At 41.0% G+C, this 25,510-nt stretch overlaps 2 protein-coding genes across 9 annotated transcripts in view; both read right to left on the bottom strand.

Annotated features, from left to right (window-relative positions):
• The window catches only part of FRYL (FRY like transcription coactivator), a 297,483-nt gene extending 275,214 nt beyond the window's left edge, over window positions 1–22,269 (bottom strand). For 7 of the 8 annotated variants that reach the window (XM_033214725.1, XM_033214724.1, XM_033214728.1 and 4 more), the window contains exon 1: window positions 22,024–22,269. The gene's annotated coding sequence lies outside the window, so the exon portion shown is untranslated. The remainder of the gene's footprint in view (window positions 1–22,023) is intronic. The other variant, XM_033214729.1, reaches the window with a different exon arrangement.
• LOC117084912 (HIG1 domain family member 1A, mitochondrial-like) lies at window positions 7,855–15,984 on the bottom strand. Its single transcript, XM_033213325.1, has 2 exons — window positions 15,943–15,984; window positions 7,855–8,307 (listed from the first exon to the last, which is right to left on the bottom strand). The coding sequence occupies exons 1-2, from the start codon at window positions 15,982–15,984 to the stop codon at window positions 7,933–7,935; spliced, it is 417 nt and encodes a 138-aa protein (XP_033069216.1). The 3' UTR covers window positions 7,855–7,932.
• Window positions 22,270–25,510: the final 3,241 nt, after the last annotated feature.

Below are 25,510 nucleotides of genomic sequence, written 5' to 3'. Positions count from 1 at the left end.
CTGCAGATTTGTTTGTTTATTTATTTATTTAGAGACAGACTCTTGCTCTGTCGCCCAGGCTGGAGTGCAATGGTGCAATCTCAGCTCACTGCAACCTCCACCTCCCGGATTCAAGTGATTCTTATGCCTCAGCCTCTCAAGTAGCTGGGACTACAGTCGTGCTGGGACTCATTACAGGCGCGAATCACCGCCCCTGGCCACCCTCACTACTCTCTATTATTACTGTGTGTGTGTGTGTGAAAGAGAAAATAAAAATATACAAAAAGGATCTTCTTGCAAAACCACTTTCTCCTCCTGTCTCCTGATATCTGAGATCTCTGTGCATAATTTTCTTTGAAAAAAAAATTTTACATTTCTACTTTTCACCATGCTATATTCCATGTAGGCTTTGGTGAATGAGAAGAGGCCATAAGTTAAGAAACAAGGGTAAAATTTTATGAAAAGGTGACACAGATGTGACTATCCAACATATTTATATAAAATTGTGGGTGCATAATATTGTTACATCAACGATTGATTATAATTGGTCCCACAAGATTATAATGAAGCTGAAAACTTCCAAAAGCCTAGTGACACTGTAGCCATAGTAACATTGAAGGGCAATGCACTACTCATGTGTCTGAGATGATGCTGATATAAACAAACCTCTGCACTGCCAGTCATATAAAAGTGTACAGTAATATCCTAGGCCCTCATATTCACTTCACCACTCAATGACTCACCCAGAACAACTTCTAGTCCTGTAAACTCCATTCATAAGTGCCCTATGTAGGTTTTTCAATCTTTTATGCCCTATGTTTACTGTACTTTTCTTTGTTTAGATACAAGAAAGTATCTAAACATAGAAAAGTATTTAAGCAAATAAGTATCTAAACATAGAAATACTTATTTGTTACAATTGCCTACAGTGTTCAGTACAGTAACATGTTGTAAAGGTTTGTAGCCTAGGAACAAGAGACTATATCATACAGCCTAGATGTGTAGCAGACTGTACCATCTTGGTTTTGAGTAAGTACATTCTATGATGTTCGCACAATGATAGAAATCACTAAGGACACCTTTCTCAGAATGTATCCCCATTGTTAGGCGTATGGCTATATCTCTGCCCGAAGTGATGACAGGAGGTGGGGCCTGAGGGAAGTAATTAGGTTATGAGGGTAGAGCCTTCATGAATAGGATCAGTGGCCAAATCAGGAGAGGCAAGAGAGCTCACTAGCTCTCTTTCCACCAAACGAGGATGCACAGAGAAGTCCAAAGTCTGCAACCTGGAGGAGGGTCCTCACCAGCATCCAACCATGCTGGCATGCAGATCTCAGACTCCCAGCTGCCAGAACTATGAGAAATTAATTTCTATTGTTTATGAACCATCCAGTCTATGGTATTTCGTTACCGCAGCCAGAACTGACAAAGACATTCCCCAAAGTTTAATATATTGGCCTCAAGATCACGAACATTTTAACATATCTTGACACACTGAGCCTATTGTTTTGCAGGATCCCATCAACCATACGTGAATGTATTAACATCCTTCTTAAAAAATGATTACTGGAGTAACATAACTGACTTCCAAGTGTCCCTTCTCCTCTAATAATGAACCCTTGTGTTGCTTCTTGGCCCATTCCTAAACACTTGGGTAACAATAAATTATACTTTTAATGTCCCTAAGGAAAGGTTACAGACACAGGATGGAAATCAGGGAGAGGGCATGTGACAGATGGCAGAAGCTTTGGTGTTGAAGTGATTGGCAAATGTCTTTGATGTAACTTATGCCTCTAGAGGAGCCATTTTTAATCTTTCCTGTGTCCTGGGCCCTGCCCTGAGAATCTGATGAAAACTACAAACCTCTCACTGGAAAAATGCACATGAACACACACTAAAATTTTTCATACAACTTATTTTATTGGATTTTAACTTGATCACCATCACAGACCATATAAAACTAGTCTTTGCAAGGATTTTTGCATGTCTCATTTTTAGTTTTGTGCCAAAAGTTGCTCCATCCAGGAATAAAATCCAAAGTATACAATAAAACAAATCAAGCTTTAATTATTTTCAACAAAAATATACCAAAATAATGATGACTCTGGCTGTATGACTTCTGGCACAAAAGCATGGTTCTAGGAAAAGACCCAGCCTTTTATACTATTCTCCAGGGAAAGCTAGGAAAAACGCAGGTGTTAGTGACAAGGCTCAGGTCCTAACAGTAAGGAAAGAATTATGTTGACTGAATTTAATGAGTGTTTCCCCAAACAACAACATTTTACATTTGTACATATTTGTAAAAAAAAAAAAAAAAGATCTGGTTTCAGAAATTTTGGATAAATTTAAATACTTGGAGGCCAGGTAAGGTGGCTCATGCCTATAATTCCAAGCGCTTTGAGAGGCTGAGGCAGGACGACTGCTTGAGGCCAGGAGTTTGAGACCAGGCTGGGCAGCTTACCAAGACCCTGTCTCTACAAAAAATGTAAAACTTAGCTGGACATGATGACATGCAACTGCAGTCCCAGCTACTCGGGAGACTGAGGCAGGAGGATCGCTTGATCCCAGGAGTTCCAGGCTGCAGTGAGCTCTGTTCCTACCGCTGTACTCCAGCCTGGGTGACAGAGTGAGACCTTGTCTCTTAAAAAAAAACTTGGAAAAAAAAAGTCACTACCAGATCTATGTTCCTAATACTTAATCATTCAAAATGTATTAAATTCAAAGTGGAGTACATGTACCCCTTAAAAGTAAGATGATCGGCCGGGCGCGGTGGCTCAAGCCTGTAATCCCAGCACTTTGGGAGGCCGAGACGGGCGGATCACGAGGTCAGGAGATCGAGACCATCCTGGCTAACACGGTGAAACCCCGTCTCTACTAAAAAATACAAAAAAACTAGCCGGGCGAGGTGTCGGGCGCCTGTAGTCCCAGCTACTCCGGAGGCTGAGGCAGGGGAATAGTGTGAACCCGGGAGGCGGAGCTTGCAGTGAGCTGAGATCCGGCCACTGCACTCCAGCCTGGGTGACAGAGCAAGACTCCGTCTCAAAAAAAAAAAAAAAAAAAAAAAAAAAAGTAAGATGATCAAGGCAATGAGTAAAAAGAAAATCCTAGAAGATTACATGTATTTGTTATCTTAAAGTTAAAATTTGAGCTTTACTAAGGCCATATATGACAAGCTCACAGCTAAGGTCATACTAAACACTGAAAAGCTTAAAGGTTTTCCTCTAAGATCAGCCAAGAAAAGGGTACCCACTCTTACTACTCCTGTTCGACACGTACTAGAAGTCCATATAGGAAAGGCTGAAGTAAAACTGTATCTGTTTTTAAATTATATAATCTTATATATAGGAAACCCTAAAGATTCCGCCAAAAAAAATTAAACTAACAAATGAATTCAGGCCGGACTTTGTGGCTCACACCTGTAATCCCAGCACTTTGCGAGTATGAGGCGGGCGGCTCACGTGAGGTGAGGCGTTCCAGATCAGCCTGGCCAATATGGTGAAACCCCGTCTCCACTAAAAATATAAAAATTAAGCTAGGCATGGTGGCAGGTGCCTGTAATCCCAGCTACTCGGGAGGCTGAGGCAGGCAAATAACTTGAACCCAGGAAGTGGAGGTTACAGTGAGCCGAGATTGTGCCACTTAACTCCAGCCTGGGCGACAGAGCAAGATTCCATCTCAAAAATAAATAAATAAATAAATAAAATAAATTCAGTTAAGTTGCAGGATACAAAATCAACAAACACAAATTAATTGAAGCCAGGCACAGTGGCTCACACCTGTAATCCAAGGACTTTAGGAGGTCAAGGCAGGAGGATCACTTGAATTCAGGAATTCAAGATCAGCCTGTACAACAAAGTGAGACCTTATCTCTACAAAAAATCAAAAGGTTAGCCAGGTATGATGGTGTGTGCCTATGGTCCCAGCTACAGGAGGATCACTTGAGCCCAGGAGGTCAAGACTCCGGTGAGCCATGATCATGCCACTGTGCTACAGCCTGAACAACAAAGCGAGACCCTGTTTCAAAAAAAAAATAGAAAAAAAAAACTGCATTTCTATACATTAACAATGAACTATCTGTAAAAGAAAACAATCCTGTTTACAACAACATCAAAAAGAATAAAATACTTAGGAATAAATTTAAACAAGGAAGGGATAGAGATGTACATGAAAGAAATTGAAGATGACACAAATACATTGAAAAATATCCCATGTTAATGAATTGAAAGAATATTATTTTGTAAAAATGTCCATACTACTAAAAGCAATCTATAGATTTGGGGCAATCCCTATTAAAATTCCAATGCCATTTTTCACAGAAATAGGAAAAACAATTTTTTTTTTCCCCAAGATGGAGTCTTGCTCTGTTGCCCAGGCTGGAGTGCAGCGGCACCATCTCAGCTCACTGCAACCTCCACCTCCCAGGTTCAAGCAATTCTCCTGCCTCAGCTTCCCAAGTAGCTGGGATTACAGGTGCACACCACCATGCCCGGCTAATTTTTGTATTTTTAGTAGAGACAGGGTTTCACCATGTTGGCCAAGCTGCTCTTGAACTCCTGACCTCGTGATCCCCCCACCTCAGCCTCCCAAAGTGCTGGGATTGCAGGCGTGAGCCATCATGCTCAGCCAGGAAAAGGAATTCTAAAATTCATATGGAACCACAAAGGGCCCCAAATAGCTAAAGCAAACTTGACCAAAAACAACAAAACTGAAAGGTATCACACTTCCTAATTTTGAACCACATTACAAAGCTATAGCAATCAAAGCAGCATGGGATTGGCATAAAAACAGGTAGAGACCAATAGAACAAAATAGCCCAGAAATAAACCCATAAATATACAGTAAACTAATTTTCAACAAAGGTGCCAAAAATGTACAAGGGGGAAAGGACAGTCTCCTCAATAATGGTTCAGGGAAACTGGATAGTCACATGCAGAACAATGAAATTGGATCCTTATATTACACATACACATATATCAATTCAAAATGGATTAAAGACTTAAACATAAGACCTGAAACCATAAAATTACTAGAAAAAGCATAGGGGGGAAGCTCCATGACACTGGTCTTGGCAATGATTTCTTTTTTTTTTTTTTTGGATTTGACACCAAAAGCAAAGGCAACAAAGCAAAACAAGTGGGACTATGTCAAACTAACAAGTTTCTGCACAACTAAGGAAACAACAAAATGAAAAGACCTCCAAAATGGGAGAAAATATTTACAAACCATATATCCAAACAGAGGTTAATTTTTCAGAATATATAAGGAATTCATACAACTCAATAACAACAGTAAAAAAGCCCAATTTAAAAATGGGCAAGGTACAGAACAGGTATTTTTCCAAAGGAAGACATACAAAAACCACAATGAGGTATCTCACATCCACAATGGCTAGTATCAAAAAGACAAACTATAACAAGTGTTGGTGAGGATGTGGAGAAAAGGGAACACTTGCATACGTTGGTGGGAATGTAAATTCGCACACTCATCTTGGAAAACAGTGTGGAGGTTCCTCAAAAAATTAAAAATATAACTGCCAAATGATCCAGCAATTCCACTACTGTATATATATCCAAAGTAAATAATATCACAATCTCAGAGAGTTATCTGTACCACCATGTTCATTGTGGCATTATTCACAATAGCCATAACGTGCTGTTGTGAGTTTCGTTTGTGAGGAACTACACACAATGGCTACAATCTCTGTTCCCTGAGAAGCTGCAGGGGCTAGTCAGAGTCCACACTCCTGAGACTTTTACCTTTCTTCAGGACACAAATAAAAGAGGTCCGATGATGACAGCTATTTCCTTAACAGCCAGGCTGTTAAGGAAAAAAATCAGTGACTTTTGGGGACATGCCGGTATACCTCACTAAGTAGAATGGGCCAGCCTGTTGCCTACTCAGAGGACCTTGTACAGGAATGTGATGCAGCAGGACTTTGAGGCTGTTGGCCTTCCCAACATCACCCACCTCCAACCAGCTCCGATATCTCAGCTAGAGCAAGGCAAAGAGCCATGGTCCACTCAGCCACAGGGGGCCTTGAATAGGAGGAACCGAGAACAGGCTCACAGGATGCATCTCAAAAACCAAGAAGATTTACCTACTCAACTGAAACAATATCACATACAATACAATTTAAATTCCTCAAAATCATCAGTGCTAGGAAGTCAGAACAAAGGCTTCATTCTTTTTTCTTTTTTTTTTTTTTTTGTCAAGGCATTCACCAAGTAGTACAAAGGCTTAATTCTTTACCTTTAAATACCAGTTTTCAAAGTAAGGAGTTGATTTAAGAGTCACCTTAAATGATGTCAAATGAGCATTTTCTTCTGTAGATTCATGGATTTCCATAGATTTAATGTTTTTCAATTAATTAAAATTATGTATCTGGATGTTAAAAAAAGATGAATGGATAAAGAAATCGTAACATATATCTATATATTATATATTTTATATATATCTCCACTGTATTAGTCTGTTCTCACACTGCTAGAAGACATACCTGAGACTGGGTAATTTACAGAGAAGAGAGATTTAAGGCTCGTAATTCTGCAAGCTGTACAGGTTTCAGCTTCCAGGTAAGCCTTAGGAAACTTACAATCACGGCAGAAGGTGAAGAGGAAGCACGCACAACCTTCACATGGCCAGCAGCAAGGAGAGAGGGAAGGGGGATGTGCTACACACTTTCTTTTTTTTTTTTTTTTTTTTTGACATGGGTCACTTACTTTAATAACAATACATATACCATGTTATCACCATGGAATGTAAATTTAGATTAGACAAGAGAATTTCACAAGTGTAATAGCCTTCTATAGTACATAAAAGTTTGGGTATACTGTCTGGCCAAACCAGCTTGCTCATAAGTCATTAATCAAATCCATTACAGGTAATTTGTTCAGTTCAATATTTACAATTCTTATGGAAAAAATAAGCAACACACACATTTAAAAAGTGTTCATTTACCTTTGCATGAGTGCTTAAAATACGTATTTCTATTTCAAGATGACATTTAAAAATTATTATATCAGCAGCAAAAATATAATTTGCAATTACAAAAAACGAAACTAGAATCCTTAAGTTATTCTCATGTTTACAATTGTGATTCTTTAATAAATACTACTATTATGCAACTCTATTGTAAGCTTTCTGGATTTGGTTTAAACACATGAACATATATTGTCAGCTGTGGGAAGCTTTACAAACTATATTCCATGCACTTTTTGGACACAGTTCTAACAGAGCCAGACAGTCCATAAAATAGGTAGAAAAAAGTTGAATTAACTGGGGCAAATAGGACTCTTATACAACATCCAAAATATGAGATTCTGCAGCAAACTGGGAGTACCTTCAGGACTGGCCTGTTATCTTCTTTAGAACTAAGTTCATCTTAAAAATTTAAGAAGGTGGGCCGGGCGCGGTGGCTCAAGCCTGTAATCCCAGCACTTTGGGAGGCCGAGACGGGCGGATCACGAGGTCAGGAGATCGAGACCCTCCTGGCGAACACGATGAAACCCCGTCTCTACTAAAAAATACAAAAATCTAGCCAGGCGAGGTGGCGGGCGCCTGTGGTCCCAGCTACTCGGGAGGCTGAGGCAGGAGAATGGCGTGAACCCGGGAGGCGGAGCTTGCAGTGAGCTGAGATCCGGCCACTGCACTCTAGCCTGGGTGACAGAGCGAGACTCCGTCTCAAAAAAAAAAAAAAAAATTTAAGGAGGTGGACATTTCAACACCATCAAGTACATTTAGGTGACAGGTTTAAGTTAACTTGACTTCCTTGAATGACCTAGTTAGTAAACTAGTCACTAGTAATTCGGTCACCAGGCAAATCAAGCCTGTAAGAAAGGAAGCCAATATTCAAAATGCCATGTTACCATCTAAATCCAACAATAATAGGTAACTTCAATAATGAGACATCTAACTAAAGCAAGCTCCTCCAACAAGACCAAGACAGCATCTCTTCTAAGGCTTAGGTTTTGCCCAGAATTCCCGATACATGGAATAGCCCATACCGACAGTCATTGCTCCTACAACAAAGCCTTGGGCTGCCACACGCATGTGGATCAGATGAAGGGACATTTTAGTATTTCCCCTGCTCTTCAGTTTGTATAATCCATATGCAACAATTGCTGCAAAACCTGCTATTCCAACGGGTACGAATGGTGCCTCCTTAGCTTTTCGAATAAGTTTGGATCCCTGATCTTCCTCATATGAAGGAAGGGAAACGCCTGTGTCTGTTGATATAGTGACTGCTTGAAGAATCACCCTAGAGCGAGAAAACCTCTCACACGCCAACCGTCTTCCGATCCCTGCAGTCTTAACCTGTCCGGCTACACACTTTCAAATGACGACAGCCAGATCTTCTGAGAACTCACTCACTATCATAAGAAGAGCAAAGGGGAAATCTGACCCCATGATCCAATCACCTCAAACCAAGTTCCCTCCCCCAACACTGGTGATTACAATCCGACATGAGATTTGGGTGGGGACACAGAGCCAAACCATATCATGCACACACACACAACAGATTATTATTCAGCCTTAAAAAAGAACATCCTGCCATTTGCAACAACATGGATGAACCTGGAGGACATTATGCTAAGTAAAATAAATCAAACACAGGAAGACAAATACTGCATGATCTCACTAACATATGGAATCTAAAATTTAAAAAGCCAAACTCAGAGTAACACAGTAGAACGGTGTTGCCGGAACCGGTGGGTGGGAGAAAAGGGGAAATATTCGTGAATGGGTACAAACTTTCCGTTTATAAGATGAGCAAGTTCTGAAAACCTAATGGACAGCATGGGTTTTCTCATCTTGGGTGATGGGAAGCAGTGTGGTAGTGGTGGCAGCAGCAGAGGCTTCTTCACCCAACTTCCTAATCCTGGATTGCAGCTACGGGTCCATTCTCCAGTCTCTAGAGTATCCAGAGGCAAGGACAGCAACAGCACAAGCTCTAGATTCCAGCACGGCCCCAGCGGTGCCCTCAGAGCTCTCCTTGTGGGTAACCTCTGATTGATTTGGAGTCAAATGTGGCAGTCCACCTTAAAACCTGCTGCTTGGCCCTTCTAAATTATTCAGTAAGCACCTAATACCTTGCATTAAATCTCTTCTAGCTTAAAATACTCAGGGGGGCTTATTTTCCTGACAATGAATACAGTACATAAATGTTTCCTAAAGGAAAGGTGGCAGCTGCACACCCTGAGGGATGGCTTGTGATGTCCTCTCATTCGTTCCCTTCTGGTATACTGCAACACATTGCAGCTTACGGGTGCCCAACTAAGTAGATTTGCAGATCTCATTTGAATTATCACAGCCCTCACAAACGGACAAATGGATCCTTAAAAGATTTTTACAAAGAAGGACATATTATGCATATTATTAATAAATCAAAAATAAAAAAATACAAGCAAGCAGAACGGAAATGGCAGAGCTGGCAATTGCTGTTACCAATATTAGTGTTTTATCAAAAATTATAAGGTAAAAAAGTGATTATTTTGTAAAACATAAAACTTTCAGAAGAAAACAGGCGAAAATCTTCAGGACCTAGGACTGGCTGAAGAGTCCATAGACTTGACACAAAAAGTACAATTCGGCCAGTTGTAGTAGCTCACATCTGTAATCCAAGCACTTCGGGAGGCCAAGGCAGGCAGATTACAAGGTCAGGAGTTCGAGACTAGCCTGACCAACATGGTGAAACCCTGTCTCTACTAAAAATACAAAAATTAGCCAGGTGTGGTGGCAGGTGCCTGTAATCCCAGCTACTCAGGAGGCTGAGGCAGGAGAATCACTTGAACCCGGGAGGTGGAGTTTGAATGAATCATTGCACTCCAGCCTGGATGACACAGTGAGACTCTGTCTCAAAAAAAAAAAAAGGTACAATTCGTAAAAGAAAAAAATGGATTAATGCATTATATGGCTCAGCACAGTGGCTCACACCTGTAATCCCAACACTTTGGGAGGCTGAGGCAGGAAGACTGCTTGAGGCCAGGAGTTCAAGACCAGCCTGGACAACACAGCGAGGCCCTGTCTCTACCAAAAACAAAATTAGCTAGGCATGGTGGTGGTGCAGGCCTGTAGTCTCAGCTACTCTGGAGGTTGAGGTGGGAGGATCACTTGACAGAAGGTAGAGGCTGCAGTGAACCATGATTGTACCACTGCACTCCAGCCTGAGTAACAGAATTAGACCCTGTTTCAAAAAAAATAAATAACAGATGACTATATGAAAATGCAAAAGTTTTGGGAGGCCGAGACGGGCGGATCACGAGGTCAGCAGATCGAGACCATCCTGGCAAACACTGTGAAACCCCGTCTCTACTAAAAAATACAAAAAACTAGCTGGGCGAGGTGGCGGGCGCCTGTAGTCCCAGCTACTCGGGAGGCTGAGGCAGGAGAATGGCGTGAACCCGGGAGGCGGAGCTTGCAGTGAGCTGAGATCCGGCCACTGCACTCCAGCGCCGGCGACAGAGCAAGACTCCGTCTCAAAAAAAAAAAAAAGAAAATGCAAAAGTTTTGTTCTGTGAAAGATCTATTAAGAGGATAAAAAGACAAGTTTCAGATGCGGAGGAAATGTTTACATACCACATAACTGGCAAAGAACTTCTACCTAGAATATATAAAGAATCCTCAAAACTCTACACTAAAAAACAATCCCATTTGCCCCTTAGGGAAACAGTTAATTTAGGGAAAGGCATATTAAAACCACACTATTATCACTACAATACTATTAGAACTGTTAAAATATAAAACAATGATAATATGAAATGTTGGGAAGGATACAGAGAAACTTTAATACGAAATGGAACTTTCCACTTATTGCTGGTGAAAACATATAGCCACTTTGGAAAATAGTCTGGCAGTTTCTTACATAACTAAACATACACTTACAATATGACCCAGCAATTGCACTCTTGGTCATTCATCCCAGACAAATGAAAACCTAAAAACTGTACATAAATATTCCCAGCAGCTTTGTAGTTAACGGCCAAAACCTGGAAATAGCTCTTATGTTCTTCAGCAGGTGAAGAGTTAAACTATGTACTATGCTACCTTCATACAATAAATACTACTCAGCAACAAGAAGAAATGAGCTATTACGTGAGATAGGTTGGGTGGTTTTCTAGGACTTTATACTGAGTGAAAAAGTCAATCGCAAAAGGTTACATACAGTATGATTCCATTTATGAGACATTCTCAAAATGACAGAGTAAAAAGAAAATTAGTGGCTGCCAGTAAATAGGGAAAAGGAGGTAGGAGGGAACCTGAGCTTCATGAGGGAGTTTCTTGGCAGTGGTGGGCCAGTTCTATATATTGACTGTGGTGATGGCAGTGATACAAATCTACCTGTACATACACATCTAAAGGCATCTACAAAAATTTTATCAAATTGCACAGAACTGTACAAACACATATACATATAAGTGAGCACATTAAAAAACATGAAATCTGAATATTAACAATATTGTATCAGTTTCCTAATCCAAGGTTATTAATATGTTATCTTACGTAAGATGTTACAACTGGGAGAAGCTGAATGAAGGTGACACAGGACTCCCTGTACTATTCTCACAACTTCTCATGAGTTGATAAATACTTCAAAATAAAAAAAAAAAATGTTTTTAAGTGATGACATTCAATCACATTTTTCTTATTTTACAAATTACTAATATTTTAAGTGGGATCAAAAACATGGAACTAATACATTTTAAATTATTCAAAAATGTTTTTCATCCTTATCACATTGTTTTTTGTTAATGTCTTTTTTTTTTTTTCTGAGATGGAGTTTCGCTCTTGTTGCCCAGGCTGGAGTGCAATGGTACAATCTCAGCTGACCGCAACCTCCACCTCCCAGGTTCAAGCAATTCTCCTGCCTCAGCCTCCTGAGTAGCTGGGATTACAGGCATGTGCTACCACGTCTGGCTAATTTTGTATTTTTAGTAGAGACAGGGTTTCTCCATGTTGGTCGGGCTGGTCTCGAACTCCCAACCTCAGGTGATCTGCCTGCCTTGGCCTCCCAAAGTGCTGGAATTACAGGTATGAGCCATCATGCCTGGGTTAATGTCTTATTATGAGCATAATTTATAGTATCTAGTTTACAATAAATAAGCACACACATACTGGGAATGAAGACTCAATTTTTTATACTGCCGAAATAAAATTTTTGCAGACCTCTGTTACAGAGGCTACAAAATTCCAAACTACTATCCATCCCTTAAAATTTTTACTTGGGGAAGAACATTAGAACAGGAAAAATGTTAGAACAAGAAAAATCCTAAACTAAGAATCAAAAGCACAATTATTTTTTGTTTGTTTTTTGTTATTTCCTTTCAAATCTACACCTGCAGAAAAAGAACAATTCTAAACAAGTCACAACCTCATTCTCATCTATAAAATGCAGAAATTCTACTGTATGATTCCTAAGGACATTCTAGCTCCAAAAACATTAACTCTAAGGCAGGAAAAAGTGAAACAATGAAAAAATGCATGACAAACTATAACTAGTATTTATTGAAAGTATATTCAGGGCTCAGAAGTGTCAGGAATATTACATACAAAACATGGTCTAAATTCTATCAACACAAATACAGAAAAAGGCATCTATAAAGATAATTTTACCTCAAAGAAAACAGATTAAGATCCAGTTTAAATAAAAATATTTAAGTAATAGATACATCTGGCTATTTTACATGCAATCTCATAGTGCTTTAAGACTTTTAATTTCTGCTTTTTGAATTATATTGTAACAAACAATAAACCAGTACATCTAAGTATCCTGGTATACACACTTAGGGTTTTGATGGTTCTTACAAGAAGTAGACTAGCAAGTCATTCTAACAGGAAAAACAGTTCTCCATCCACTTGGTTAGATGTAACAAGACAATTTTTAAAGGTTCATTATTCAGAGGAAGTTAACCATCCACAAGGCAGTATCTACCATCCTGTTAATACCACCCTCAGCTATAAAGAAGCATCACTTAGCCAAAACAGAGTCAAAAACCAGAAAAAAAGCACAAGTCCTCTAAGCAGTAAAAAACAAGTCCCTAGCACTAAAGCTCCATGCACAGGAAGTCTTTTGGTTCCTCACCCTGAGGAACATGCTGTCATTTTCATCCACCATTCAACAAGTACTGTATTGGGTTCTGTTCCCACAGTACACCGAAAAACACTGAATTAGAAAGAGGAGACTACTATGGGCAGGCATAATGACAGCAAACAAAATGAGAGCAAACAAAGAGATAACAGTTAACAATAAAGTAATAAGCAAATCAACCCCCCAAAAGCAGACATGATTTAGAAAGGAATGGTTTCACCAACACACAAACAAAATATAATTGTCTGTATATTGCTGGCTGAGGACACTAATTGGCTGAAGTTCCTTTTGCAAATAAATTATTGTGAGTTCACTGACATCCCAGACATACGAATGTCACTATATCTACTGACTACTTAATAAGTAAGGTGATAAGTATTAATAATGGATATGTACCATCTTTTAAGATGGAAGGATGCAGGTTTTATTTTGGGAATTTTCTGTAATTGTTTCCATTAACTATACTTTATACTTTTATAGGCTAGCAAGTCTTTGTCTTTTTAAGATTATTTTGAATGACTCTTTTTGATAGTCATTCACCTGATAGTCACATAAGCCCTGCTGGTAGAGGCAACAGTGAGCCGTGATTGCACCACTGCACTCCAGCCTGGGCAACAGAGCAAGACTCTGTGTCAAAAAAATAAATACCTTTCTAAACTTGGATCTACATACATCAAGGGATGATGTATTTGAATCTACTCAAAGTATTTATACACATTGAGAGGGATCAAGTTACACAGGAATGTACATTTATTAAGATGTACATTCACCAAACTAATATTTTTAACCAGTATTATAGATGGCATAACCCATCTGAAGTTCTAAAATGGAAAAATAAAATTACAAATTATCTTTCCAGCATTCTTTACTATTGAATTAAATTAAATCACATCTGAAGCTTACCCTGAAATGAAGAGACCTACCAAAAAAAAAAAAAAAGAACAAAATGAGGAATTCCGAGAAGTGTAAATATTACACTGAAATTCGTTCAGGCAACAAAGAACATACAAATGGTTTATATCCTAAAAAGCAAGGCTGCACTGCAGTAAGTAAATAAATTAATGTTCCTTTTTCATCAGTTTTCAGATGTTCTTAACAACAACACCACTTTAACCTTTCTGAAGCATGGACACTGAAACAGAGGTGTATCTTACAACTACTGTCATCCGACGGCAGGATGTAGTTGGTGAAAATGTTTGGGTGATTCCTCCTGGAAAGATCAAGAAAGCACCAGCATCAAAGTGTCTTAGGTTTGATCAAAAATAGTCACTCAAAATAGTCTTAAAAAAAGACAAAGAAATGATCAGAAGCCTATAAAAGTATAATCAACAGAGACAACTACAGAAAATTCTCAAAATGTAAACTGCATCCTCCTACCTTAAAAGATAGTACATATAGGCCGGGCGCGGTGGCTCAAGCCTGTAATCCCAGCACTTTGGGAGGCCGAGGCGGGTGGATCACGAGGTCAGGAGATCGAGACCATCCTGGCTAACACGGTGAAACCCCGTCTCTACTAAAAAATACAAAAAACTAGCCGGGCGAGGTGGCGGGCGCCTGTAGTCCCAGCTACTGGGGAGGCTGAGGCAGGAGAATGGCGTGAACCCAGGAGGCGGAGCTTGCAGTGAGCTGAGATCCGGCCACTGCATTCCAGCCTGGGCATCAGAACGAGACTCCGTCTCAAAAAAAAAAAAAAGATAGTACATATAAATTACTTATCACACTCCTTAGCAAGTAGTCAACAGATTTAGCTATTATTATTATAAGATGGATGATAAAGACTAGTCAAGCTGATGAAAATACCTGTGATCATAGTGATCAGCCAATCAATAAGCACTTCTTAATGGTCTACCAGGTCATCAGCAATACACAAGAGTATTACAAATCCATCATGATCAATCTAAGAAGGACTATTTTTTAACCAGTAAGGGGCAAATGTCACATCACATTCATCAACGATTAGAACTAAGTACTCTTAACTTCCTTTAAAGTATTGCCCTTTATTTGAGTCCAGTCTGCAGAACTTGAAACCTAAATTGTTTACCTGAAGAGAGTCATCAAATGATTATGTTAGTATAAGTGTTACCAGAATCAGTCTAATGATTTTCATAGGGAAAAAAAGAAATCTTTTCCTATTATTCTCCAGGCTTAAGTAGAATAACGATGGGTTCAATTTTCTCTTAAAACCTTTCTACGGTGGCTCACACCTGTATTTCCAGCACTTTGGGAGGCTAAGGCAGGCGGATGGCTTCAGCCTAGGAGTTCAAGATCAGCCTAGGCAACACGGCAAGATCCTCTTTCTACAAAAAATAGCCGGGTGTGGTGGTACATGCCTGTGGTTCCAGCTACTCAGGGGACTGAGGTGAGAGGATCACTTGAGCCCAGCTGGTAGAGGCTACAGTGAGCCATGATTGTGCCACTGCACTCCAGCCTGAGAAACAGAGTGAGACTCTGTATCAAATAAATACATAAATAAGTACCTTTCTAAACTTGGAGCTACCCACATCAAGGAATGATGTACTTGAATCTATTCACAGTACTTATACACATTGAGAGGGAACAAGTTACACAGGAATGTACATTTAATAAAATGTTAATTTTTATTTATATAGAATGTCCAAAATAGGCAAATGTATAAACAAAGAATATAGATCAGTGGTTGCCTAGGGCTGGGGATGGGGTGGGGATGGGATGAAAAAGTTCTAAAATTAATTGAGGTTATGGTACACAAATATACTAAACACCACTGAATTGTACCTTTTTAATAGGTAAATTATATGGCATATGAATTATATTTCAAAAAGCTGTCACTTTAAAATTCTAACTCTTCACAAAACTTAAATCAAAACTGCTGCATTATGGTCAAATTCCACAGGACCTACTACCCCTCTGTCAGACATTATTCCTGGCCCAGTTGACGCCATCACTGACAGTGTTACATGGTCCCTTTCTAACACTCCAATCTTTCCCCCACAAATATAAAGATTGAATGGGGAAAGGAGGGTGGTGAGGGGTCTATTTTGTCAAAGTTAAACATATTTCACACTGAATTTTAACACAAAAAATTTGTTTTGTTTTGTTTTGTTTTGTTTTTTTGAGATGGACTCTTGCCCTGTCACCTAGGCTGGAGCACAGTGGCGTGATCCTGGCTCACTGTAACTTCCGCCTCCTGGGTTCAAGCAATTATCTTGCCTCAGACTCCAGAGTACCTGGGACTACAGGCGTGTGCCACCACACCTGGCTAATTTTTTGTATTTTAAGTAGAGACGGGGTTTCACTATGTTGGCCAGGCTGGTCTCGAACTCCTGACCTCAGTGATCCACCTCGGTGTCCCAAAGTGCTGGGATTACAGGTGTGAGCCACCACGTCCAGCCAATGATTTTTCATAACAAAAAGCACAAATCCTGGTAAAGACATCTATTTATTATAGCATTTTGAGCTTAAAAGAATGTATTACTACTATGTCAGCAAAATATGAGTTATTTGCTAGGATACCAATGTAGTCTCATAATATTCTTTGAAATGCATGATTTCTGTAAAGCATAAGGAAAGACACAACTACGTTTGCAGAATTTCCGAAATATTTTGCCCCACAGCAACAGCAGTGTTTGCAATCCCAAAAAACAATTCTAAGCTAACAAGTTTAATTCAACAGGTTCCATGGACCTTAACCCACCTCCGTGGAAGACCAGGTTTGTGTGTTAGGCTATTTTGGAAGGGGCTATGCAGAACAATAAGCAAACGAGTGAATAATAAGTTCACCAAAGGGTGCACTTCATCTAAGCTACCTTTAATCCACAAGTTCCACTCTGCACTGGTCTATTCAAGGTTCCTGCTCAGAGGAGCTCGTAACTTGTGACAGAGACAAACTTAATCTTACCCTCAATGCGTAGCATGGTACACACTATAGGTGCAGTTCTCAAAAGTCTGCTAAATGAAAGGAGATTTTTTTTTTTCAGCTGATTAGGCCGCCTGGCTGCTTACAGCTGCGTTTTCTATTTAGGATTCTTTGGAAACCCTTTCTGCCCTCTGGGGTAGCTTAAAGAAGCACGTGGAACAACAGACTCTTCTCACCTATTTTACCAGTCTAAACTGTAGCCCCCTTTTTATAATTAGCAACCTAACGTTTGAGTGATTCCATCATGAACAAATCTACATTTCTCCTTGGGCAACTATGAGGAGTGCCTGCTGGGAGTCTCAAAGCAATTTTTTTTTTTGAGGCGGAGTCTCGCTCTGTCGCCCAGGCTGGAGTGCAGTGGCCGGATCTCAGCTCACTGCAAGCTCCGCCTCCCGGGTTTACACCATTCTCCTGCCTCAGCCTCCCAGGTAGCTGGGACTACAGGCGCCCGCCACCTCGCCCGGCTAGTTTTTGTATTTTTTGTAGAGACGGGGTTTCACCGTGTTAGCCAGGATGGTCTCGATCTCCTGACCTCGTCATCCGCCCGTCTCGGCCTCCCAAAGTGCTAGGATTACAGGCTTGAGCCAACGCGCCCGGCCCCCTCAAAGCAATTTTTAATCCTCTCTCTCGAGGAGAAGAAGAAGAAGAACAAGAACAAGAACAAGAAGAATCAAGAAATGAGAAGAAATTAAAGTGTGTACTCCAAAAATATTCTGGAGTAAACTGTTCAGGCACACAGGTTTTGATCAATTTTTGCACAGATTATGAAGTCTACATTTTGAACACAAACATACCAGTGGCAGCCTTGTATCCTAAGAAAAGGTAAAAGGAATCGGAATTACTAGGCCTGGATAAATTATTTTTAAAGATAAGTATATAAAAAATGATTAGTTTTCTCCACTCCCAATAAACATAATTTACTAACTAAAATTTGCAAACATGAGAGACAGTTTAAGACAGTCCTACACAGAGGTTGAAAAAAAGAAAGAAAAAAAAAAACTGAAAGAATAACCATTAACAATGTTAGTGATAGGAGCAGTGTTATGTGACACTTTTCATTTCTTTTTTTTTTTCTTTTTAAAAATAGAGTCAGAGTCTTCCTATGTTGCCCAGACTGCTCTTCAACTCCTGGGCCCAAGCCATCTTCCTGCCTCAGCCTCCCAAAGTGCTGGGATTACAGGTGTGAGCCACCATGCCCGGCCACTTTTAATTTTGAAATTATGCATTTCTTTCATATTAATATTTTACAACGAGCATGTGAAACTTTGATAAGGAAAAACTTTTTCTCCTTTAAACACATACACACTTTCCCCCAAATAGAACTAAATTTAAACTTATTTATAGTAAATGATTTTCCAGAATACTGGTGAGCTATTAAAACTGCCCAAGTACTTTAGGCAACAGTAAAAATGAAAAGGCTCTAACTTCTGTTAATTTGAGCAAACTCCACAATCTAATAAAAGAAATATACACACAGCCATACTGTAAGTCAGACCATGGCTTGTACTGTAAGAGGATTTTACAGGAGTAAAAACAAAGAACAGTCACTTGGGATTAGGAGAAGAGAGGAAGAGCTTGCAGACAAGGTGACATCTGAGCAGAGCCAGATGGATGATCCCTGTCACTATGTAACAACAGTTGAAATTCAGAGCACATACTGTATCTCCCCAAAATATTTTATACATAAAAATAGCTCTAGTAGAGAACATAAACCCAGTCTACTCCCAAAACTACTTTATTAAAAAATGTATTTAAAAACATATTCTAAAATCTGCTAAAGCCATGAAAACTTGTCCACTTCAATCATTTCAATTACGTGAATCCTGTGTCACTGTTACTTTGTACTTGTTACTGCACTGACATACCCACTGTCTTTTTCCTAAGAATCTTAATTTTGCACCTTCTCACTAAACTGTATACATCTGATTTGCTGGCTCTGGGTTTAATTTAAAAAAAAAAAAAAAAACTATTGAGAGCAAGACTGTCATCCAGTTATACTTTATCTCCAGAAATACTCTGTCATCAGTTTCTACTTTACATAGTACCGTTTAAATAAAAGTATACTCAACAGATGTTATTGAGTATTCTACTTTACATAGTATCATTTAAATAAAAGTATACTCAACAGATGTTATTGACAGATACAACCTAGTTCTGAATAATTGTGACAATGTGTTCACCATCACAAAAGGTGTCTGTGGTACAGATACTATAAACAAATCACAATTTTGTTCACAAAATTCTTTGTTATAAAAAAAAAACAAAGAACCTCTAGATTGACATATCTTCCCCCCACAGTAAGCCAATTGCTGGCCTTTAGTATAAAATCTTCCGAAAAGTGCTTATTTAAAAAATTAATTAACTGAAGCGGCCTTTACAGGACATTATCTTTTTCTGTCACAAAGACCTAAAATAACACATTTACTGGGTAGTAAAAAGGTCCGAGGTGATACAGTGAATCTGCACAGAAATGGAGGATAATCCTAGCTCCCAAAGATCTCAAGAAACAGTTCGTAACTCAAGAAATGTGTTCATATAAAACAGTATGTTTAAAACAATGTAGAAAGCACAAAAGAAGAAAAAGTCTTTTTCAGGAAATACAGTCTAGATATTTCAAAGATAATTATTTCTGAATGTTTTATTTATATGTGCTCTTTTAAAAGTTGAGAAATTCTTTTATTGTTTAAATAAATTAGTAAGTAAACAAAAACAGACTTTAAAAACTTGGTTTAACCGTCTACTTACTATAAGATGGGAAGGATGATTATGCCTAGCTGCTTGCCTGACATCCTTATCACAGAAATGGATCAAAGAAAAAAAATAGAAAAGAAGGAATATTAGGTGAAACAATGCCAGATACCATCAAGATTACTACAAACGGCCAAGCACGGTGGCTCAGTCTGTAATCCCAGCAGTTTGAGAGGCCAAAGCAGAAGGATCGCTTGAGGCCAGGAGTTGGAGACTAGCCGTCTATATAAAAAATTAAAAGGTGAAATCACCATCTCTACAAAAAATAAAAATTTTAGCTAGGCGCAGTCGTGCCCACCTGTAGTCCCGGCTACTACGGAATCTGGGGTGGGATGATCACTTGAACCCAAAGAATTTGTTTTTGTGTGTCTTCATTTCCTAAATTCTGTGAGAAGAATAGATTTTTCTTTCAAACATTATCTGATATTGGCCTTCAATTTCCCAAGTAGTTTCTCTATTGTTACTGCTGAGTCTACGAATTTACAATGTTCCACACCACTCGGAAGTTACCAGACAGCAAATTAATCGATGAACACTTCAAAAAGTTGGATTGCTTTAATCAAAAAAAAAAAAAAAACCTGGGTCACATGTTTCAACAAAATTCCCTCTTTTAGAGAACTAATTTTACAAAATAATTCAGAGTGTAAGAAAAGACACGATGGAATGCTATTTTTGATAATGAGTAGCAGAAAAAAGACCAGAGAATAACACACCCACTGCTACTTTGTTTATACGGTTGTAACTTGCACATGCAAGTACTCTACAAAGTATTGCACAAGAAGAAACTGTCAAAAATGAATGCTTATGAAAACATTCTTCACTAAGGCCTCTAACAAGGAATGTGCTATCTCTGATTTCCTCAGCAAGTATTGACAGGTTAAGCAGAGTGATAATACTCAAGATGAAAAGACGTCTTATACTAGTTTTATCAATAGTAAAAGCTGTTGGTACTAATTATAATGCCTATAAATTCAGTAGCAGAATCAACTTTACAGACAATATTTCCTAGGCAGCACAGCATTTCATAAAACCAACCTTATTTCCATCAAAACCCCTTTCCCCCCGCAATCCGACAGACCCCGGCAACCTGTTTTGTTGTGTCTTTTTTCCCCAACCCTTCCAAAAGAACGCCAGCCAGTGAATCGAGGTAATATTTTCTGCAGTTCAAAGGTAAGGGCAAATTCAGCTCCACTAAGAACTCTTGTTCCTCACCATCACACACCCTAACGCCCCCCCTGCCTTTTTTTCTTTTCAAATCTTGGCCTAGGAAAGATTAATGCAACCATATCATTGCAAATCCATAAAAATGCGATTTCAGGTGGCGAGGAACGAAACTAGGATGGCAGGAAAGACCAGCAGCAATCAATCATTTCGCCCTAGAAACCAGCCTCTCCAGAACGCAGGAAACCAGGCTATGCCCAAAGAACCTGCCGCCCGGAAGCAACAACTTCCATCAAACGGCAAAGAAAAGTTGTAAAGAGCTCAGCGCCCAGGCACCCTGCCCGGTGCCGAGACTGAGAGCAGCAGGCACTCCACAGGCCGAGTCAGCTCGCGGGCGGTGGCCGCAGGGCTGGCCCTGGCTCCGGAAAGCTCCGGGTCCCGGGGTGCGCCAACCAACCGCCCGGGGCGGCGCGGGCACAGCGCCCGCACCCCTCCCCAGGGCCGCGAGCAATGGGCGGAGAGACCAGAGAGCAAGGGAAAAGGCGGACAATGCCCGGCCAGGCTGGCGCGCTCCGCCGGTCCCCGGCAGCCCTGCCCGCCGGGGCCCACCAGCCGCCGCGCTAAGTTTGCTCCTCAGCCTTCCCTTCCCAGCCGGGGAGGTGGAGCCGGGGCAGCTGAGCCGTGGTCGCTGGTCTTCCTCCACCTTTGCAGCCGCCGCCGCCTTCCTTCCCGCGGGGCGGCTACCGCGAGTCGGTGGCTAGGCGGCGCGCGAGCAGAACAGGACGCGCGAGAAGGCGGCGAGCGAGGGGGACCCGGGCACGCGCGAGACTCGAGCCAGGCACGGAAGGGGAAGGGGACGCGCGGGAGAGCTGGGCGCGCGGCGGTCCCCGCGGAACCGCCGGAGCTCGGACGGACTTTCGTTTGAGGCTGGGGTTGCGCCGCGTTTTGGTGTCCGTTACGAGCGCCGGCCCGGGCCGCGCCGCTTGCCAGCCATCCTGGACCGCCTCCCCACAGCGCCCACCAGGAAGGGCAGCTGGCGAGGGCGGACCACCTCGTCTCCCGCTCAGGCTGGGCTGCCGGCGGCGGGCATCCCGGCGCCTGCCCCCGAGCTGGAAGAGAAAGTGAAATGAAGCGCCTTTCCCTAGTCAACACCTACCGGTCCCCAGTCCTAGTACAGCTGCCTCGCTCCTCCAGCGCCGCCGGTCCCCGCCCTCGGGCCCCTGGCTCCGTTCTCTTGACAATGGCGCGTCCCCTTTAAGGAATAATCCGAACGGAACCGATCTTTGGTTAAACCTCCCTCCGACTCTGATTTTAACCGGATTTCTCTCTCGCTCTCTCCCAGAGCCCGACGGGCGCCCGGCTGTGCTGCGAGCTCTTCCCACCCCTTCCCTGCCCCGCCCACCCCCTGGCCTTCCTGATTGGCGAGAGACACTACAACAGGAACAGCACTCCTCCCCTTCCACTGGCCTGGCCAGCCGCCGCTCAAACTTGCTCCCACCTTCTCCCCGCCCCTTTTCCCGGGTTGGTCCTCCCTCTAATCATTCTCTGCCCTCGCCTCAAATGTCGCTTTGGAGCACTGGCAGTCAAGGCTCACCCTCCCGCCTCTGGAAAGCGAACTTTATTTTTATTGGTGAAAGTACATCTTCCTGTACACTTGATTGGGCAAAGAAAGAGCTAGTCTGCACGCCCCCTACCATCATTACTCTCCCTTTACGGGCTTGAGAAACACAGCCGCAAAGTCCTCCCCGCTTTGCCTGCTAGGAGCGACTTTCCCTTTAAATGTTGTTAGGGGTCGAGAACAAACTCATATCCTATATTGAGGAAAGCTGGAAAGGGACAAGAGAAAAATTCGAAATTTTCTCCCGATGAGTAATGTATCCAGAGCTGGCGCCCGGATCCTGCGGAACCTTATCCAATGATCCAGTGAATGGAATGGTTAGAATTGAGTTAGAATACCTGAAAGTCCAGTGCTAATTCGTCCTGAGATGTACTCAACAAGTTTCATCCACTGTCCGCTCTACTCATACCATTGATTGCACTGGCATTTTGCCACCCGGAAGAGCTTTAATCAAGTTATCTGCAAACCTGGTTGCTTGTCTCGCAATTGTTCATTTAGAAAATCATTTCCATCACAAGTTCCGTTTAAGTTACGTCTTCTGTGACGTTCCGGCGTTTCCACGAGACCTGTTACTTTTTTGAAAAAATTAAGTAGATGGTACCCTTATGCCATCCTCAAAGTGTAGGACTTCGTTCCCCCTTGCTAGAACTGTAGGAAAAACACCCCAGGTCAGTTGAACCCAAGAGGGTACCATACGGCTGTTTCTTGTACGACTGAAGTGCTTCTCAGAAGAAAACGCATCTCTCTAAGGGAAAGAGGGAGTCTGATACCAGAAGCTGGACCATGGAGCAGAACCTCACCCATTGAAAAGAGAAGAAATTATGGGGAAGCCTAGTGCGGGGTCTGCATTGGAGTTTCCCCAGTTTCTCCCCAGCTGTAAGAAATAAAAGGTTTATTTCCGCTAAAATTGAGTACAAGGTACAGCTTCGGTACCCATCTAAGAAAGTTAGTGGAAAATGGTTATGTATTCTCTCCCTCTTTGCCGATGAACCTTGGAAGACTGTGTACTCCGGGGAGTTTAGTACATTTGCAGTGATACCCACAGTAGAATCTAATGATGCCAAGGAAGTGTCAGTACCCTAGAAAGGGGGCTTGATGATGACAGAGAAGGGTAAATAAACATCAGTTGGTAGTCCATAGGACTTTTCTCCAAGTACAGGTGAAAAATTTCATGAGGATTCCCAAAAATATGAAAGAGCAGGAGACAAAAGGGAACGTTGCAGGAAGGTGGTTTAGGTTTCACTAATGGGGGCAAGAGACAATGAACTATATGGGTTGCATGTATATGGCCTTCACAGATACACACATCCTCCCTATTAAGTCCCTGTAACTAAACCCCTATGCTTAGCCTATTCTGATTTTACTGTATATTAAAATTGCAGCCAAGCTAAACTAATACTTCTGGTTTACTCATTTACCACTCTCAAACTTTGAGACTGCTTCTGGGTTCTAATATTCTACATTAGAATATAAAAAGAAGAAGATTCTATGTACTCATATCTAGTATGATCTTCTGGAGATAAAGATATCCACTATTTCAGGTATGTACATGCCTGCAGCTTTTGTTCAAGGTCTAGGTGATGTTTTCAGGTTCTTTCTAAAACACCTGCCCTATGATATCCAACTTGTTGCTGCCCTCTTTAGCTGCACTAGCAGACTGGGCAATTAAACTAGAGAAGGCAGTCTACCGTAATCTCTAGATTCTCTTACTTGTGTTGAACCAACTGTGCTGAGATCATCACCTTTCAAATATAAATTTGTGTTATTCTTTCCTCTAAATATTTCATATTTGCCCACAATAGGATCATTTAGCACTTTTTAGCTCACACATGCAACTTTCTGGTACTAATACTCCTACTGGCATTTCACAGCAAAGAAGGATTTTAAAAATCCACAAACCTGGAGCTTACAATGTACAGGTTATTTTTTTTTTTTTTTTATTGTACTTTAAGTTCTAGGGTATATGTGCATAACGTTTATATCATGTATAACTCCCCAATGCAATCCCTCCCTCCTCCCCCCTCCCCCTGATAGGCCCCAGTGTGTGATGTTCCCCTTCCCGAGTCCAAGTGATCTCATTGTTCAGTTCCCACCTATGAGTGAGAACATGCGGTGTTTGGTTTACTCTTCTTGTGATAGTTTGCTAAGAATGATGGTTTCCAGCTGCATCCATGTCCCTACAAAGGACGCAAACTCATCCTTTTTTATGGCTGCATAGTATTCCATGGTGTATATGTGCCACATTTTCTTAATCCAGTCTGTCACAGATGGACATTTGGGTTGATTCCAAGTCTTTGCTATTGTGAATAGTGCCGCAATAAACATACGTGTGCATGTGTCTTTGTAGTAGAGTAATTTATAATCCTTTGGGTATATACCCAGTAGTGGGATGGCTGGGTCATATGGTACATCTAGTTCTACATCCTTGAGGAATCGCCATACTGTTTTCCATAATGGTTGAACTAGTTTACAATCCCACCAACAGTGTAAAAGTGTTCCTATTTCTCCACATCCTCTCCAACACCTGTTGTTTCCTGACTTCTTAATGATTGCCATTCTAACTGGTGTGAGATGGTATCTCATTGTGGTTTTGATTTGCATTTCTCTGATGGCGAGTGATGACGAGCATTTTTTCATGTGTCTGTTGGCCGTATGGATGTCTTCTTTTGAGAAATGTCTGTTCATATCCTTTCCCCACTTTTTGATGGGGTTGTTTTTTTCTTGTAAATTTGTTTGAGTTCTTTGTAGATTCTGGATATTTTTTGTCAGATGAGTAGGTTGCAAAAATTTTCTCCCATTCTGTAGGTTGCCTGTTCACTCTGATGGTAGTTTCTTTTGCTGTGCAGAAGCTCTTTAGTTTAATGAGATCCCATTTGTCAATTTTGGCTTTTGCTGCCGTTGCTTTTGGTGTTTTAGACATGAAGTCCTTGCCCATGCCTATGTCCTGAATGGTACTACCTAGATTTTCTTCTAGGGTTTTTATGGTATTAGGTCTAACATTTAAGTCTCTAATCCATCTTGAATT

This window comes from Trachypithecus francoisi, unplaced genomic scaffold (assembly GCF_009764315.1).
Source record: "Trachypithecus francoisi isolate TF-2019V2 unplaced genomic scaffold, Tfra_2.0 Lachesis_group1, whole genome shotgun sequence".
NCBI lineage: Eukaryota > Metazoa > Chordata > Mammalia > Primates > Cercopithecidae > Trachypithecus > Trachypithecus francoisi.
This window is presented reverse-complemented; position numbering and strand designations above follow the sequence as displayed.